General features: G+C 33.3%; 1 protein-coding gene and 1 long non-coding RNA gene across 6 annotated transcripts; one reads left to right on the top strand and one right to left on the bottom strand.

The window, feature by feature from the left end:
• Positions 1-625: 625 nt before the first annotated feature.
• On the bottom strand, positions 626-9,510 carry LOC132603152 (putative clathrin assembly protein At2g25430). 5 transcript variants are annotated; one of them, XM_060316077.1, is made up of 7 exons: positions 9,359-9,510; positions 4,920-6,084; positions 3,518-4,613; positions 2,049-2,469; positions 1,055-1,795; positions 833-978; positions 626-665 (listed from the first exon to the last, which is right to left on the bottom strand). In XM_060316077.1, exons 2-3 carry the CDS (start codon positions 6,075-6,077, stop codon positions 3,909-3,911), a joined length of 1,863 nt encoding a protein of 620 aa, XP_060172060.1. In that variant the 5' UTR covers positions 6,078-6,084; positions 9,359-9,510; the 3' UTR covers positions 626-665; positions 833-978; positions 1,055-1,795; positions 2,049-2,469; positions 3,518-3,908. The 5 variants fall into 5 exon arrangements, with proteins under 5 accessions (XP_060172060.1, XP_060172061.1, XP_060172059.1 ...); XM_060316078.1 differs by lacking the exon at positions 9,359-9,510 and having other exon boundaries at positions 833-986; positions 4,920-7,239; XM_060316076.1 differs by lacking the exon at positions 9,359-9,510 and having other exon boundaries at positions 4,920-7,239.
• Positions 9,511-12,302: 2,792 nt separating this feature from the next.
• On the top strand, positions 12,303-14,618 carry LOC132602140 (uncharacterized). The gene is made up of 2 exons (XR_009567616.1): positions 12,303-12,466; positions 14,292-14,618. It is a non-coding gene; the product is annotated as an uncharacterized LOC132602140 (long non-coding RNA).
• The last annotated feature ends 2,382 nt before the right edge of the window (positions 14,619-17,000 follow it).

Here is a 17,000-nt window from a genome sequence, read left to right as displayed (position 1 = left end):
GAGGCTTGTAAATATCAGGCAGCAGATTTGTCACACTTATCCTCTTCTTCATTTTACGTGCACCAGTAGTAAATGGAGTTCTTATGTATTTGGAATTCCTTAACATCCTCCTAGGCTCGAGTTTTTTATTCAAAGTAGATAATTCTTCTACAAGTTGTTTGACAGACTTCCCCATTTCTTTGAACTCCTCCTCCATTTTAGAAATTTTCAGTTCCAATTGTCTTTGTTTCTCCGCACAGGTGAGACATTCACAGGAGCACTTTGCATTTGAAGGACAAACACCAAAAGATCCTGCACCAACTCCTCCTTCACTATACCGACCACCAAAATCAAAGTTGACTGGACTACCAACAAATTTGTCACCAGAATTCACTAAAGGGCTCCGCGGGTTCCTTTCATCACCCGTCCCTCTTGGAGTGTTTCTTTTTGCACCCCCACCCCCTTGGTGGGCTCCTTTCCTCTGCCCCACTCCTTACTGGGATCCTGTCCTCACCACCAACCTCCCTAGCTTCTACTTCACCTGTTGTGATTGTTGTCACCCCAACCAATTCTGCTTTTAACATATCAATTTTTTCGTAGGCTTCCTCACTGGAAAATGGCTCAAGGTCCTTCATGTATTTTTCCCTTTTATCTGCATTTGTAGGAATCAGGAAAGGGTGCACTACCTGCATAGAAAGAACAAAAAATTCAATGTTATGATCTTCCTTTATAAACAACATCATGTTTATTAAACAACTGAATATTGTTTAGTTCAAACAACCTCAAGTTGTTTAATCAAGTCTTAGGTTGTTTAAGAAAGTCTTAGGTTTTTTAACAAGTTTTAGAGACTTACGTTTTCATCAGTGGTACCGAATGGATCTATAGATTTTTTTAGGCCTCCATACGACATCCACCTTAGCATACGTGGCAATGTCCTCTCTTAGGGGGAACATTCTTAGCATTTCGTTGAAGTTTCGGAATAGCTTCAAAAGCCCAAGCCTAAATTACTTAACAATAAATTACAATCAATATAAATATTAAAAGAAAAATAATATAAAAAAAATTATTTAGTTACCAGGAATGCCCACGTGAAGCCGTAAAGGTTGTATTCAGATTTTATTGGTTTTGCAAGATACTCAACAGTCAAAAGATAGCTTTTGAGACCCCACGGATATTCGTTGAAGACAGAGGGCTTGCAAGCTAGCTTGGTCATGTCGGCATCAACACCTGATGATATATCTCTTGCACTTAAGATGCAGTGATAGAACCAAACTAAGGCAAGTGAAAACTTATAATTTTTTGGTGTTTCAGGTGATTTGATCTTTTCAACGAGGAAGTTAGCTGTAACAGTTTTTCCTTCCTTGGAAACAAACTCCCATAATGGTTCACGCTTCTTTACCCGACTAGCCAATGCCTCTTCAGAAGGAAAGGGGTGACACCGCAGTCCCGTCATCAAGGCAAATTCCCTTAATCCAATTCACACAGGCATATTTTCATATTCAAACCACAGCTCCATCTTTTTCTGACAAATGATGCGTCGGAGTAGAAGACCATGAACTATCAGCCACCCAAAATTTACTCGCTGCATTGGAATATCCATAAAATGCCCAAAACAATTTTTTTTGAACCTATCTAAAATACCTTGTTCTACCAGAACTCCTCTGAATTCAAGAAATGCCATTCCTCCTAGAGGTGACTTTACAAAAATCTTTCCCGGAATATCACCATGCGCGGAATAATGTGTCTTGAAGCTATATTTTGTAAGATCAATGGACTTGATGCATTCGGTAATCTCAGTATCAGAATCATCAGCAAACTGTATATGATTATAAAATTGATTAATTAAAAGAAAGTATAAAAAAGCCACAAACATATGTTGTTTGAACTGGTGGTAGTTTAAACAAATAGTTGATGCTTAAATAACAATTGTTTGTTTACAATAAACAATTAGTAGGTGTTTACGCATCCATCAGTTGTTTGAACTGGTGGTAATTTTCGAAAAAACAGTAAATGGATGCTAAAACACCTACTCTTTGTTTTCACTAATGACAATTTAAAAAAACACTCACATTTGATCTTGAAGGGCAGCATTCTCATCATGTAATACTTTTTTTCTTTGTTCGAAAAGTACATGATTTGTTTCTTCTTCCCTTTCTTCTCCACTTTCATTTTCTTCTTGTTGATCCGTTGATTTCTCATCTTCTGCATTTCCTTCTCCACTTTCATTTTGTCCTTCCTGATGCATTGATTCCTCATCTTCTACACTTTCTTTTCCACTTTCATTTTTATCTTCCTGATCTATTGATTCCTCATCTTCTACACTTTCATCTTCTCTAACTGAACCACGAGCTGATGAGGTCAATTCTTCTGTTTCCTGAGCTTGTGGAAACCTATCCGCTTCTCCAGCAGAAGCAGACTCCTCTTCCGTTGACCTAGCCTTTTTTCTAGGCCTTCTTTTATAAACTTTTTGATTTTTGGTTTCCATTTTATCTTCATACATAAAGCATCATAAAATTGTCAACAATAGACCAAATGAATAAACTTCTCGAAATGATAAAATAAACACAAGTTGTTTAAACAATATGCGATTGTTTACACATAGAAGAAATTCTGAAACAATAGCAGCCACAAAATACTTAGAAATTCTGAAACAATAGCAGCCACAAATAAAATATTTCTTGCAAGCATAGAGCTAAATATAACACCAATTTGAAAAAGAAAAGAATTTGATCAAGCGTCTTAAGATGCTAGAAGTGTTTTAATCTGTTTTTTCCATCAAGCATCATTATTTGGGACTCTGAAACATCTTATGCTAACAAAAGTTCAGAAAAAAAAAATCTTTCTAATCATACTTTTTCCTCCATGAATTAACAAGAAAAAACACCCAAGAAAGTGCTAGAACAAAATCACCAACAAGTTGTCTTAGCCAATCATAAGCCAAATCTTCAAGCTTCCTCTCAAAATACACTCTCCATAATCCCATTGCTACATGAAGACAAATACAACCTTTCGCGAAAAAGCTCTGAAATTCCCTCTCCTTAACAAAAGACACCACAAATAACAATAACCCAATGACACATAACATCAATCCAACAAATAAATCAGATGTTTTAATCACCAATTAGTCATGTGGGATTGACCCTAACAACTTTTTAGTTGTTTCAATACCATGTCCAAGTACAGAAACTTCATTCAAATAGAACATTGTTACAACTGCTATTAGTGAATGTAGAACACAAACTATAAAGTAAACAAATGATCCCATTCACTAAAATTCACAAAACCCCAAAACCCATTTTTCAGAATTTACAAAAAGATAAATCTTTTTTAGCCTCAAATTGATTTTAGACTAAAACCCCAAACTCCTTTTTTAGAGTTTACTATAGAGACCCAAATTGATTTTAGACTAATTTATAATAGTGAATGGAAAGATAAAGTTTACTGGATCGATCGATCAAGAAAACATAGGAAAAACAAAAACCTCATGTCTTAAACGAGCATAAAAACAACAGAAATTAGAATGAAAATAAATGCATACCTCAAAAAACTCGAATTTGCAGAGAAAGAATGTTCTTGGAGGAGAAACTAGTAAAAAAAATGGTTAAAGAGAAAAAAGTGGAGAGGAGATATAGAGAAGAACGGGAAGAACAGAAGAAGAGAAGAGGAGATAAAGAACGGGCAGCTTTGTTTTGTTAGGCTTGGAACATTGGTTTATTACAATGTTTTTATATTTTAATTCTATCCCCCTAAGTTTTTAAATATTTTAATTTAACCCCAATTTCTTCATAATTATATAGTTATAACAAAAGAAAAGGAAAAAGAAATAGAAATCTCTTATAGTGCATTCCACTCTCAAACAGCCTTTTTAGCTCATTTTCCCATGTCATAAAAACTGCAATGTAGCAAAAGCACATGTCCCGAGAGGCGATTCAGAGAGGAGTAAAGTAATATCCTGCTGACTGTCCCATTCCAGCACCTTGTGGCATCCCATAAGGCATTGATGGTTGCATTCCAGCGCCATAGTAGCCCGTAGTTCCAGCTAGTCTAGACAAACCCATTTGGCCTTGCATCCCGTTGCTTGCATATTGCTGCCACAGCTGTTGTTCCTGCATTAACAAATGCTGTTTCCTCTCCTGTTCTGCCATTTGGACGTACGAAGGAGGTGGCACTGCAAGGGAAGCAGCAAATGGATCTTGATTCCCTACTGGTTGGACTGTTCCATCAGGGGCAGGCAAAGCGAGCATAGGTTTTGCGCTCTTTCCCACTCCAGGCAATGCCACGCTGCTGGCACTCCCACCAGTCTCCTGAGTATGGCTCACGTGCTGCCTCACGGTCCCCTGATCGTACATTCCGTTTAACAACAGCGAATCAAAACCACCTGCTAAATCAGCCGTCTGCTTTGACAAATTACTGGCTGTTTCTACCAATGCTAATTCCCAGTCAGCTTTCCCAATCTCAGCTGCTGGTGTCTGCCAAGCTGAAGTTACTTGTCCGGTCTCTCCATCAGACGGGAATGCTTCCCAGGAGCCATTTCCTTTGGCTACCGGTCCAGAAAACAAGGCTAATGCCATTTTATTGCCCTCACCATCAGCTGTCACTCCATCATCCTTCAAATTCACCAAGTCTTCAGTTACCTGCTGATAGGGGTGACGAAATTAGTCCATAAAAACATGACCCGCCAAACCCGTACACCTTTGGGCTGGCCACATTTGAGCCCATCAAAAAGTTGGGTTAATATGTAGCCCAAATTGATCCATGAGAAATCTTATCAAAATATTTTCAAAAAAACATTTTTTCATTTGATATGTTATATATAGTCCTAATTAAGAAAAAAAATAGTTTTATAAGGTACTAAAAAATATAAAAGAACAGATACAAAAATTAAAGCTTAACAAGATCCCGCCTAAATTCATCCCAACCCTCCCATTTGACACCCTTACCTGTTGAGTATGTGGCTTTGGCTGAGGTACAGGTTGAGGAGGAGGAGGAGGTGGTGGTGAGTAATTCTCGGGTGGTGGGAGAGCTTTGATTTCGTTCATATCCGGTGTTTTCTCCTCTTTAACTGCTGATGAACTCTCCACTCTATTTATCTCAGGGCTTCTTGGCCTATTTGCCCTCTCTCTCAAGAATCCCTCGAGCGTGCCCAAAAGCTTATCAGTGATGACCTGCACTTCCGGGAACTCGGATGACCTTGCAATCCCAATATCCTTGCACCAATTGTAAGTCCCCACGAGCTCATCGATCATCTTTGCTGCACTAACATAAGCATCAAACGCCTTGACGCAATCAGCATACTCCATCTCCCCGAAGCGGTCTAACAAAATCTGTAATACCTCACAAATATCGGCATAAAAAGTGAAGCTCTCCTTCACAAGAGAATACAGTGCCACCAGCACCATCCTACTATTCTTTGCTGCTCCAGTCGGTCTACAAGCCAAGAACCTATCAAGAAGCTGAAGCAATTGATTCAACCTCTCTAAAACCCTCTCGGGCTTCATTTCTCTAACTGGTGTCACACCATTTTTCTCTTCCCTATCATTCCCATAACCATCTCCAAACCTCTTTTTCTCTTCCCTGTCATTCCCATAACCATCTTCAAACCTCTTTTTCTCATCAACGTCATTCATCTTCCTATCATAGACTGTAAACTCAAGCTTCCGATCTAAGTAAACAGCGTAAGTCCTAATGAATCCGGAATGATCCCACGAGTTAGAGTGAGCTTCGTCACGAAAATCAGACATATTCAAAATCCTCATCCCTCTCCGACTTGCATACATGATTTCTTGCCCAAGTACGGGGTCTCCATCAGTTAACAGCCTATGAACAAGCATTAAGGCCTTCAACGCCACAACCCAATCATGAGTTTTACTTAACCTCTTCGACACTGCAAAAACAAAAGCACTCACATATCCTCTAGAATTAGAGGTCAAGTACAAAATCTCCCTAATATATTTCTCATCTGCTGGATCATTATCATGAGTGGTTGCTTTCACCACCAATACTTCAAGGTCTGGAGCGACATTGCCGTTCACTTTAGCTAGGCTTATACTAGTTTGATCTTTGACCGCACCAATTGCCTTCCTAATACTCGGAGCCATTAATCACCTTTCACAGAAACAAAACAAAAAAAAATCAAGTTCCTTTAATGCAATATTTTTTTGCTCTCTGTAGTTCAAATTGATTACGACTAGAATAAAAAAGTATAATGCATCTTGTTGAGGTGTGTGATGTTTCATTTAAAAAACTTAAGTTGTTTCAGAAAACACACTTTTATTTACTTAATATATTCTCAACACGCCCCCTTACCTGATTCTTTTTCATAGGCCAAAGACGTGAAAATTCTTTTTTCGTTATAAAGGGTGGCGGCGAGGCTCGAACAAAAGACCTTTGCCTACTGTGATACTATGTTGAATTGTATGACCATCTTATCTAACAGCTATACAATTCAACACATCCATTACAAAAAAAAAACAAAAAAAAATTACGAGTTTCAGAGTTCTGAGATCAAATTTTCTGAAGTAAATTCAAAAAGTACTACAAACTCAGAACTTCTATAATTAAGAAAATATTCTGAGGGTTTGGAAAAATATTAGCCAAAGAAAAAATTGTTTGGTTACCCGTCTCCCGAGGGATGTTTGGTTATGCAGGATAAGGTGAGATATCCCACGATTAAGTTTGGGATTAAATTTATACACACCAAATGTAGTATAAATTTAATGTCGTACTTAATCCTGGATATCCCACCTTACCCCCAATCAAATTTGGATTATTTTATCCCGTCTCCCAGAAGGGATAAGTTAGTCCAAAGATTATAAGGCCGGGACTATAATCCGGGATAATTTAGTCCACGAACCAAACGACCCCTTGATAGTGTCAATGGAATATTCCAAAATGTTTAACTATAAAAAGAAATTTAAACCCTTTTGTCAGTTTGTTACAAAAATTAGAATAGATCAGAGTCAAAGCCGGCAATGATGAAATTGTCAACATCTTTACACGTGAGACTATACAACGATCAAAGCTAAAACTAATTAATACCCATATGAAAATACATTGAAAAATGAGAGATAAGGACAAGAAAATCATATCCTTTTTAGAATTACACCCAAAATTTGATCGAAACTGATCGGTGGATTGCCACAGGCTATACTGTTTTTGACGGAAAATTCAATAAAGCCATCAAAACAAGAATATTACTATATATAGTAAAGTGAGAGAAGATAATGAAAAGAGTGCGCGTAGAGAGAAAAGGAAACAGTAATGGCTTTAAACTCAGAGGAAGAGTCGACACTTTTTTTCTGTAGACTTATACTGGTAGGGGTGGGTTGTGTGGGTGTTGGGCGAGAAAGGGAGGGGGGGGGGGGGGGTTTACGTATTCATTGGTTTAAATACAATTTTTCAAAATATTTGGTGCGACCTTTTCTTCAGCCATAAAATAGAGAAAATTATATAGTATGTTAATTGGGGCATTAATACTACTAAAATTGACCTATTTTTTTAATTCGTACAAAAAATGACCGAAATTTTTCTCTCTCTGCCTTCTTATATGTTTGTATATGTTAGTATAAGTATCTGTATATGTTTGTATATGTCTGTATATTTTTGGCTATTTTTTGTAATGTAAGTTTTGGGCTATTTTTTTGCAATGTAAGTGATCAACTTGTATATTTCTAAAAAAAATCCCTATATTTTATGGGATAATTTCAATAATATGCAATGCAACATATAATATTACATTCACGTTGCTATATTTTAATTTATAGCCATATAGCTAAAAAAAATTGCAACAGTTTTTATACACACGATATATAACATTATACACTTACTGTAAACTTTGTATAAAAGTGTATAATAATATTAAAAGGGTCATTTCGGGTAATATTAGAAATATGGGTCATTTCGAGTAAATATTTTCTCCAAATAGACATGAAGTGTTATTTTGCCATATTTTATTGAGGGGGCGATCAAGACCTAAAATTAAAGGAAAATTTTGGGAGATGCGTATAAATAAATATACTACTCCCTGCGTCCTAATTTAAGTGTCTTACATTTAACCGTGCATAAAGTTTAAGGAATAAAAAGAAATTTTTGAATCTTGTGGTTGTAAATTAAAGATGTGTGTAATGTACTAAAATGTCATTTGAATCTTATGGTTTTAAACTTGTCAGGTAGAATGTTTGAATTGTTAACTTACTAAATATAAAAAGAGGTATTCTGTTTAGGATAATTATTTTTAATAACCTTGACAACTAAAAAGGACAAAGGGTGCACAAAATATGACATAGAGTAATACCATGATTTTCTTGTTCTTCAAACCAAACATTCCCAAAATATGCTACAAAAATGCAGAATCATAATTTAATAAGTTAGGTTATTAGTCAAAATGTCGCACAATTAAGGACTAAAAAATATTGATTACAACTATTCCTTTAAAGCAATATTTTCTTGTTCTTCAAATCAAATATTCCTTTAATGCAATTTTTTTTTTTTTTTTGCTCTCTGTAGTTCAAATTGATTACAACTAGAATAAAAATGTATAATGCATCTTGCTGAAGTGTGTGATTGTTTCATTTAAAAAGCTTAAGTTGTTACAGAAAACACACTTTAATTTACTTAATTATATTCTCAACACGCCCCCTTACCTGATTCTTTTTCATAGGCCAAAGATGTGAAATTTCTGTTTTCTTTATAAAAGGTGGCGGTGAGACTCGAACAAAAGATATTTGCCTATTGTGATACTATGTTGAATTGTATGACCATCTTATCTAACATCTATACAATCTAACACATCCATTACAAAACAAAAAATGTGTTTCGGAGTTCAATGGTTAAATTTTCTTAAGTAAATTCAAAAAATACTACAAATCACAAATTCTATAATTAAACCATTTTGAGAGTATAGAAAACTATAAGTTAAAGAAAAAAAATGCTTGATTCACCAGGTCCTGATAGTAGGGTAAATTTCATAGTGGTCATAAGAGGGTGAAAGTTTCGTGATTTTTGTGTTAAAAAATATAGTTAAATCACTTTGATGAAAAAAGAAATCATAGTTACGTAAACATCTATGAAATTTACCCCTGATAGTGCTATATAAAAATGTAATACTGACAAACATATAACAACAAAAGATCATTTATACTGTGTTTGGTTGAGGTATAATATAAAAAGAACCCTTAAACCCTTTTGACATTTTGTTATAGAAATTAGAATAGATCAGAGTCAAAGGAGGCAATTATCAAAAAAAAATCAGTAGATATCAATAGATACATGTTACACTATACAATGATCAAAGGCTTAAATTCAATCGTATAGGTAAAATTACTGAATAACCATATGAAATTACATTGAGAATTGAGAGATGAAGGCAAGAAAATCATACCCTTTTTGTAATTTCACCGAATCTTTATCAGAACTGAAGATTAAACTGATCAGTGAATTACCCTTTTTGGTGGAAAATACAATAAACCCAATTGAAACAGAATTAATACTGAATTATATAAACATAGTTCAGTGAAAAAGATAATGGAAGAAAGAAAAACGCGTAGAAAGAAAGGAAAGAGTAATGGAATGGCTATAATAAACTGAGAGAAGAGTGGACTGTAGACTTTATTATAGCTGCATTGCGTATTTCTTGTGTACGTTTTTACATATTCATCCTCTTTCTTTGATTTAAATACAATTTTTCAAAAATGTTTGGGTGCGACCTTTTCTTGGCCCCTATTGAGGGGAAACCAACACTTATTAATAAGTTTGTCGAAAGGCCAAAAAATGTTTATCTTTTTGTCAAATTTTTGAGAAAAAATAAGAGACTAAAAGAAGTTGTTTCTCAAAAAGTCCTTTTTAAAAAGTTTGTTGAAACACCAATTGTTGTTCAAAAGTGTTTTTAAAATTAATTGGTACTGTTTTATGTTGTCAAGCCAAGGATACGTACATTAATGCGCGACACACGGTTGTCTATGTCGTTAGCATATGTCATTGGGCGCGGCCTATGTTCTTGGGTGCGACTTATGTTGTTGGCCTATGTCGCAAAACACTTTTCAATAAGCTATAGAAGCTTGGCCAAACAGGCTATTAATAGTAAAGGAAATTTGAGTGTGTAGGTATAATACTCCCTTCATTCCATGTTATGTACTCCTCCGTTCACTTTTACTTGTCTACTATTTCAAAAATAGATTTTTACTTTTACTTTTCCACTTTCACATATCAAGTCCACTTTCGCATATCAAGAGAAATATAATTTATTTTTCCTCTTTTGCCCTTAACATTAATTATTCATTCCTAATCATTTTCCAAATCCAATACAATTATACACCAATTAATATTGGTATCATAAAATATGCAGTTCATTTATTATTTCTTAAGGGGTGTGCAAAGGCCATAATGGACAAATAAAAGTGAACGGAGGGAGTAGATAATTTGATTGAGTACGAAATTTGATTAGTAAGAAAAAAATTAAATTATGGTTTTAAATTGATTATAAGGAGAAATTTTAAGAAAAATAAAATCAAGAAAACGGACTTAGGACTTAGGACGTAGGAGAACGCTCATAAGTTATTATTGTCTTCCTTATTCTTTTTCTTAATTGACACATTGGTATTCTTTGCTATTGTGCAAACAACTAATTATCCTTTATTTGGTTACTATTCACGATAATGTAGCACATCGTATCGGTGCAGGGTGAATGAAATGAGGCTCGCATTCGGAGTCTTGTGCTACAAGAAGGTGTCATCACAATTTAAGGACAAATTCTACAAAAGGATGGTTAGATCAACTATCAGTGGCGGAGCCACTCATGGCGAAGAGTGGTCACCTGCACACCCTTGGCTGGAAAATGGTACTAGTATATGAATTAGATATTATAGTTAATTGGATATAAATTAAATTTTAAACACTCTTAAAATAATTGAGATAGAGAGCTTAGAGGTAAAGGGTGTTCAATTTTACCTAAAAGTTACGGTTTAAAGCTTGCGTCAAATGCTGGTCATCTTCTTTCTTTAAAAGAAAACATACACACAATGTCTTAAGTTACTTGGTTGATTTGTATTTGCACTTATTTTCTTCCATGTTCTGGCTAAACTTATTTGTATTTGAGTTATGATTTGCATTTGGTTTATTCCTATGTGGGTTTGGAGTTACGTTGGACTCATTTGTTGAAGCTTCTTTAGTCTTTCTTCTTTCCTTGCTATACGTATTGTTAAAAAGAAGACTACGAGATCTAATAGCAAGTTAGCAACTACTTATTTTGTTCTCTTTTCTTTTTTAATTACTTCTGTGAATATTTTAATTATCCAACTTTGTTCTTTTTTTTTCCAAAGAATATTAATTAGTCGTTATCTCTCGCTTTGTAACATTCTCGGAATGCCCTCCACTTGTGGGATTATGTACACTGGGTATGTTGTTGTTTTGTTGTTTTCATTTGAAACTGTAATCACCATAAGAGTTTTCTAGCAATGAAATTTATCAAGAATAACTTGCGAAATCAAATGGATCATAAATTTTTAGGCGAGTGTGCAGTGATGATGTTAAAAAAATTGTTGCACTCATTCATCGGAAAAAAATTATATACTCGTCAACATTTGAACAACCTTACCAAAATTTCTGGCTCCGCCACTGCCAACTATGTTGTATGAAGCGGAGTGTTGGTCAGTCAAAATGTCGCCCGATTAAGGGTAGTTATTCCCATTTTGAAAATTCAACCTTGTACTATATTCTTAGTGTTCCTTTCATGAAAAAAAATTCTTATTGTTTCCTTTCCCTTTTATTATGCTTTCCTTAACTTAGGAATGAGGAAAAAGACAAGAATAAACCTTATGGACAGCTTTTCCTATGTAGTCTTGTATTTAGCGTTTGTTTCATCAATCTGTTATTGTAAGTTGTATGGAATATTATGGCGACTAAAAAGAATCTTCGGTGCAATTACAAATGAAACTTTTTGTATATAACTTTTTCATTTAATAACTTGATAGAATTTAGAGCTCATTTGGCTTAGCTGATTAAAAGTAGTTGATAAGCATTAACTGCTGATAAACATTTTTTAATACTGAAAATGAATTAATAAATAAGCAGTTAATTGTTTGAATAGAAGTACCGAAACTGAGAATTTGCAACTGAAGTATTTGATAAAAAAATGTTGATAATTACCTTTTTTCTGTGAAAATGACTTAAACATCCTTCGAATTTATTTATATATTTACTATATAGAAGCGTAGGGCTTCAGAATCAGGATCGTCGTATCAAGGGCATTTTAGACATTCCATCATATGGCTACTATAGATGTTCTTTATGTGTTAATTGCAGGCTCAATCCACTCCAAGTGGCTTTTATTTACTCCAAATAGAAGCATAAATCTTGAAATTTACCATCGTTTATCTATTTCTTCAACATTTTCTTGATCGGTTATCTTTCTTTCTTCCGAAAGAAAAAAACAAAAAAAACCTCAAAGTGTTCTTTCAGTTCTCATGGTAAAGATGTCAAAGCCTCAATTCAGGTCTGCCCATCTTTCAATTTTTATGTCAAATCTTCTTTTTAATTCTTTACTTATGTTTCTACGGTGCTCTTTCTTCTAACTATTAGATTTGGTTGGGTATCTAATCTGAACTTTTGGGGTTAGATAGTATTCGCAAAGCAAAGCAATAATCGAGAAAGAGAAGCACAATAATCCGCCATAACCGAAGCATAGAACTGGGAAATTGATATATACATGTATAATAAGCCTTTCTGATGTTAAATATTTTAGTCTTTTAGTTAGTTTTAGTTGAAGCCATGCGTGGAATTAGTTGCTACCAGCGCATAGTTGTATTACAAAGTTTCTTCTTTTATATTTTTCCTTAGATCTCTCCCGCGGTGTTCATCATCTCAATTATTTCTTCATCTTATCCCAAATCTCAGTTTTTATTGTCTTTCTTATTTCATAATAGAAGTTTGTCCTTAAGCTTTTGATTTCCCTTATTATTTCTCTATGTGCTATTTAATTTTTTGTTCTTCATTTTTTTGTTTCCTACTGTTTTTGGATATGGTTGAAGCCACTTTTGGCTATGGTGAAATTTAGGTTAGATCACATGTTTGCCATGTTCCTATGGCACTCCCAGTTCTCACATTACTCTGCTAACTCATTTTCCATGGTTTATTAAAATGTTTATGCTTCTTTCAAACCGATTGTTGAGGTGTAACAAAATATAGAGCTTTTATAGGACAGACCCTCTGTGTCTTTGAGCTCTTTTATTGAGATTCCATTTTTTAATAATGGATTACTTTTTCCAAGTGTTTGACTATAGAGTTTCTATAAAATCATAGTAATAGTTTTTTGTCTTTACCTCACTAGGACGCTGAGTTTGAAATGTAATGTCATATAAAAAAACTTCTTTTTCCAAACTTTTGATCTATATATATAGTATGGAAAAGTGCCAAAAATACCCCTAAAATATATCGACAAGAATCCATGATTTTAAAACTTTATGATTTTGAGAGATAAACGTAATAAGAATACTTAGTGAAGAGATTCCATAAGAATGATTCAAATTGCTCTGTAACTCTGTAAGGTTGAGGGTATTTTTAGACCAAAAGGTAGGAGGAGGGGTATTCTTGAATCAAAAATAAAGGTTGAGGGTATTTTTAGATCAAAAGGTGGAAGAAGTATTTGTAATCCATTTTCCATTTTCCTTATGTAGTAAGTAGTAAATACTTCCTGGCATGAAGAATGTCCAATGATAAGTGTCCCATTTGCTGAAACAGATAAGAAAGAGTTACGTCGAGACTACTGTTTGATCATATTTTAGTTAAAATATACATTACCCATGAACATATAAAAATATTAAAAAATGATATTGTGTTGAGTTGTTTGCTCTTTTTTACCTGTAGCTATGAGAGAAAAACTGATGAACCACATTAATGATATAACATTCTTTTGGGATCTATCCTTAACTGCAAACATAATAGAAATTGGTCCAACAAATATGAGGGCAAAATGATAAAGACTTAAACAATTATTAGACCCTTTGTTCTGTGTTGTTCACTTATCACTTTGGAAGCTAGCTTCAATGTCTATCGTCTTTCTTGGCTTCTTTGGCATAGTGATTATCATTATATGCTCCTTGACCTTTGTAGATGAAAGTTCTCTTTTCAGTAAATCAGATATTTTGGCACAATTACAATCATATGTGCAAAGATTGATGATGTTTGAAAATATATGCCTTTTGACCAATAAAATATGCAAAACATAGTTTCATTTTCCACTATATTAGTGGAACAAGTTCGCATTTAGTCTGTTTGAGATATGGACACCAATATTTCATTAGTTCAACATAATTCTACAGGTGTCTCTAAAGTAAATCAGGAAAATGCGAGCAAGAAAGTAGTCGAGACAATTCTGAGTTAAACAAGGTATGTTGTACCAAGCTGTAAGACAAAGCTACTTAATAGCATAATGCAAATAAAGGTACAGGCTTGCCACAACAAGAAGGCATGGTATAAAGATAATGTAATTGAGGCTCTGGATTGGTTATGGGAGAGGCATCGTCCATATGTCCTTTCTGCAGATATTTTTTTTAAGAGAATAGCCAGATTATGTCCATGTTGGATGGAAAAAAAATTCTGATTCTGATTATTTCTTTTAATTCAATACGAAACATTGTTGCGAAGTAGTGTTGGGCCCGTGCTTGCACGGGCTAATGTCATCTAGTTATTTACACTGCCAAGGAATATATTAGTACTACAATATTCTCAATTTGACTGAAATACAGATTAAATTACGTCTCAGTTTATTTTAGTTTTAAATTGATTAGATAAGATTATTTTTGTATAGATATAAGTTCTTTTCTAATAAGCTATAATAAAATAATTATAACTTAAATATTACCCACGACAAAAACAAATCTGGTGTCTTCTTTTTATCTCAATGAATAATAAGTTCATTAAATAATGTTCTTAATTTTATTTTATTTTTAGTTTCAAGATATATAATTGAGCTTAAATTATGTGATAATCTCAAAAATAAATAATAAATGAAATGAAAAAAAAAAATTAAAGCAGCCCTTTGAAAAAATTACACTTCCACAGCTGCAAACACACAATTATGGCGGAAGAATGCATTTGTGTTTTGAAAGGGGTCGCAAAAAGAAGTGGAAAACTGAAGTATGAAGAAGGTAAGGGTTTTGTTTTATTAAAGATATTTAGGAACTACAAACCATAATTAACGATAAAATTGTAGCTTCGTCAAATCAAAAGTCCTTATAAGTTGAAAAATGATAAGTTGGGGTTGACGTTTTTTTTTCTTTCATAAAGTTGGGTTGATTAGCTTATGGCTTATGACTGATTTTGGCTTTATAAGGACTTTAAATATTTATCAAACGCGTAGATATGTGAAAAGGTGAGTATAAGTCAATTTAACCAGCTTATAAGCTTATCCAAACACTTCTTAGTACTAGCATATCTTTCTTTTTAATCTCTCGTCCAAAAAGTATATCATATTTTTCTATATACAAATAAATAATTTAACTTTTAAGTTTTTATTTTATCATAATAAAATTATTAATAATCACACAAATATTTACGACTTATTTTGTGCCACAAATGTCAAAATCTGTCTTCTCTCATTTTTAGACTTGTCTCAATTAAAAATTTGTCATTTTATTAAATCAATTGCCATGGCATTTCAATATGTTTGAACAGTTATGCCATTGGTCAATAATTAAGGGAGTGCAAAGACAGTCTCTTAGGAGAGAAGGAAAGCAACGAAAGTGTTTTTTTTAAAAGCAGAATTGTTAATAGAGAATTGGAGGGGGAAGGGATAATTACTCCTGAATTTACGAACTCAAAAAAAGAAATAAAACAGGGAATTAAGAGCAAAATGTCCTATACACAGAATGTATGCCATAGGATTATCAAGTAAGATGACACTTTTCTTGGTTTTCTTAATAATTGCCAATTTATTCAAACATGTAACTAACAGAAAGACTTGATATGTATGACGTAACACATTTAATCATCAGTTAATAAAAAATTATCTTTTACCCATTTATCTAGGGAATTTATATAATAATTATATTACCGTTAAATACGGAGTACAATACAAGTTGAACATAATACATGATAATAATTATAATAAAAATTATGAATATTCAAAAGTAAAGGTATCAACACTGCACTTTCAATCAATTAGAGGTTAAATACACTAAATAAAATATTACAAGGAATAAAATTAGAATTTACAAATAATTGAGGGATTAAAAGTGCAATTAACCCTAAAATGAGACTACATAATTGTATATTCACAAGAGGAGAAACACGTAAAAAATCACATACATATTCATGAATCCAAATTAATTACCTTCATGATCACAATATGCATTTACTTAGATTGCAAATGATTCATAATTTACTAGTGGGATTTGTTTTAAAATCTACTGCATTATACTTTGCACAAGAAAATACCATCATTAAATCCATTTCTTTTCTTAGGCTTGTGTTATTGGCAAACACTCAATAATTAGTACATATCACTTTACTAGGTAAGTTATGAGATTTTTCACTTTTGGTGTTCTAACACGCCCTTATGATGATAGTGTGATTTTATATTTTATTTTTGCTTTTCTTTTAAATTGTGGAAGAGTAATTCATATAGAAAAAAGGGAAAAGGATCAAAAATGTCTTTAAATTATGCGAAATGAACAAAAATGCCCTCCCTTCATAGTTTGGTCCAAGAATGCCCTTAAAATATACGAAATTGAACAAAAATGCCCATATTGTTACTTTATTGGGTCAAACATGCCCTTTTCCTAATAAACATATTATTTCTTTTCTTTTCAACAAATTTTTTATAAGAATATTATTTTTAAAGAAACCTTTTCTTGTTTCTTTTCTTTTAAAAAATCCTTTTAACTAATAAAAAAAATGGGAAGTAATTTCTTTTCTTCTTAATCTCGTTTTATCAATTAAAATAGAATTACACTATGTACTTTTTTAACTGATAACATAGGTCATACATATAAGATCGTAGTAACCCCATCACTAATTTTCATTTATTT

The sequence above is a fragment of the Lycium barbarum genome, chromosome 7, assembly GCF_019175385.1.
Source record: "Lycium barbarum isolate Lr01 chromosome 7, ASM1917538v2, whole genome shotgun sequence".
NCBI classification, from domain to species: Eukaryota; Viridiplantae; Streptophyta; class Magnoliopsida; order Solanales; family Solanaceae; genus Lycium; species Lycium barbarum.
Note: the sequence above shows the minus strand (reverse complement) of the source record. Positions and strands in the feature narration are given on the sequence as shown.

Bases quoted from the DNA above. Each gene is read 5' to 3' on its own strand.
- LOC132603152 (XM_060316077.1), bottom strand. From the start codon at position 6,077: ATGGCTCCGAGTATTAGGAAGGCAATTGGTGCGGTCAAAGATCAAACT. The intron at 4,614-4,919 runs GTAAGGGTGTCA...CCCTATCAGCAG, and splicing joins CAAAGCCACATACTCAACAG to GTAACTGAAGACTTGGTGAA.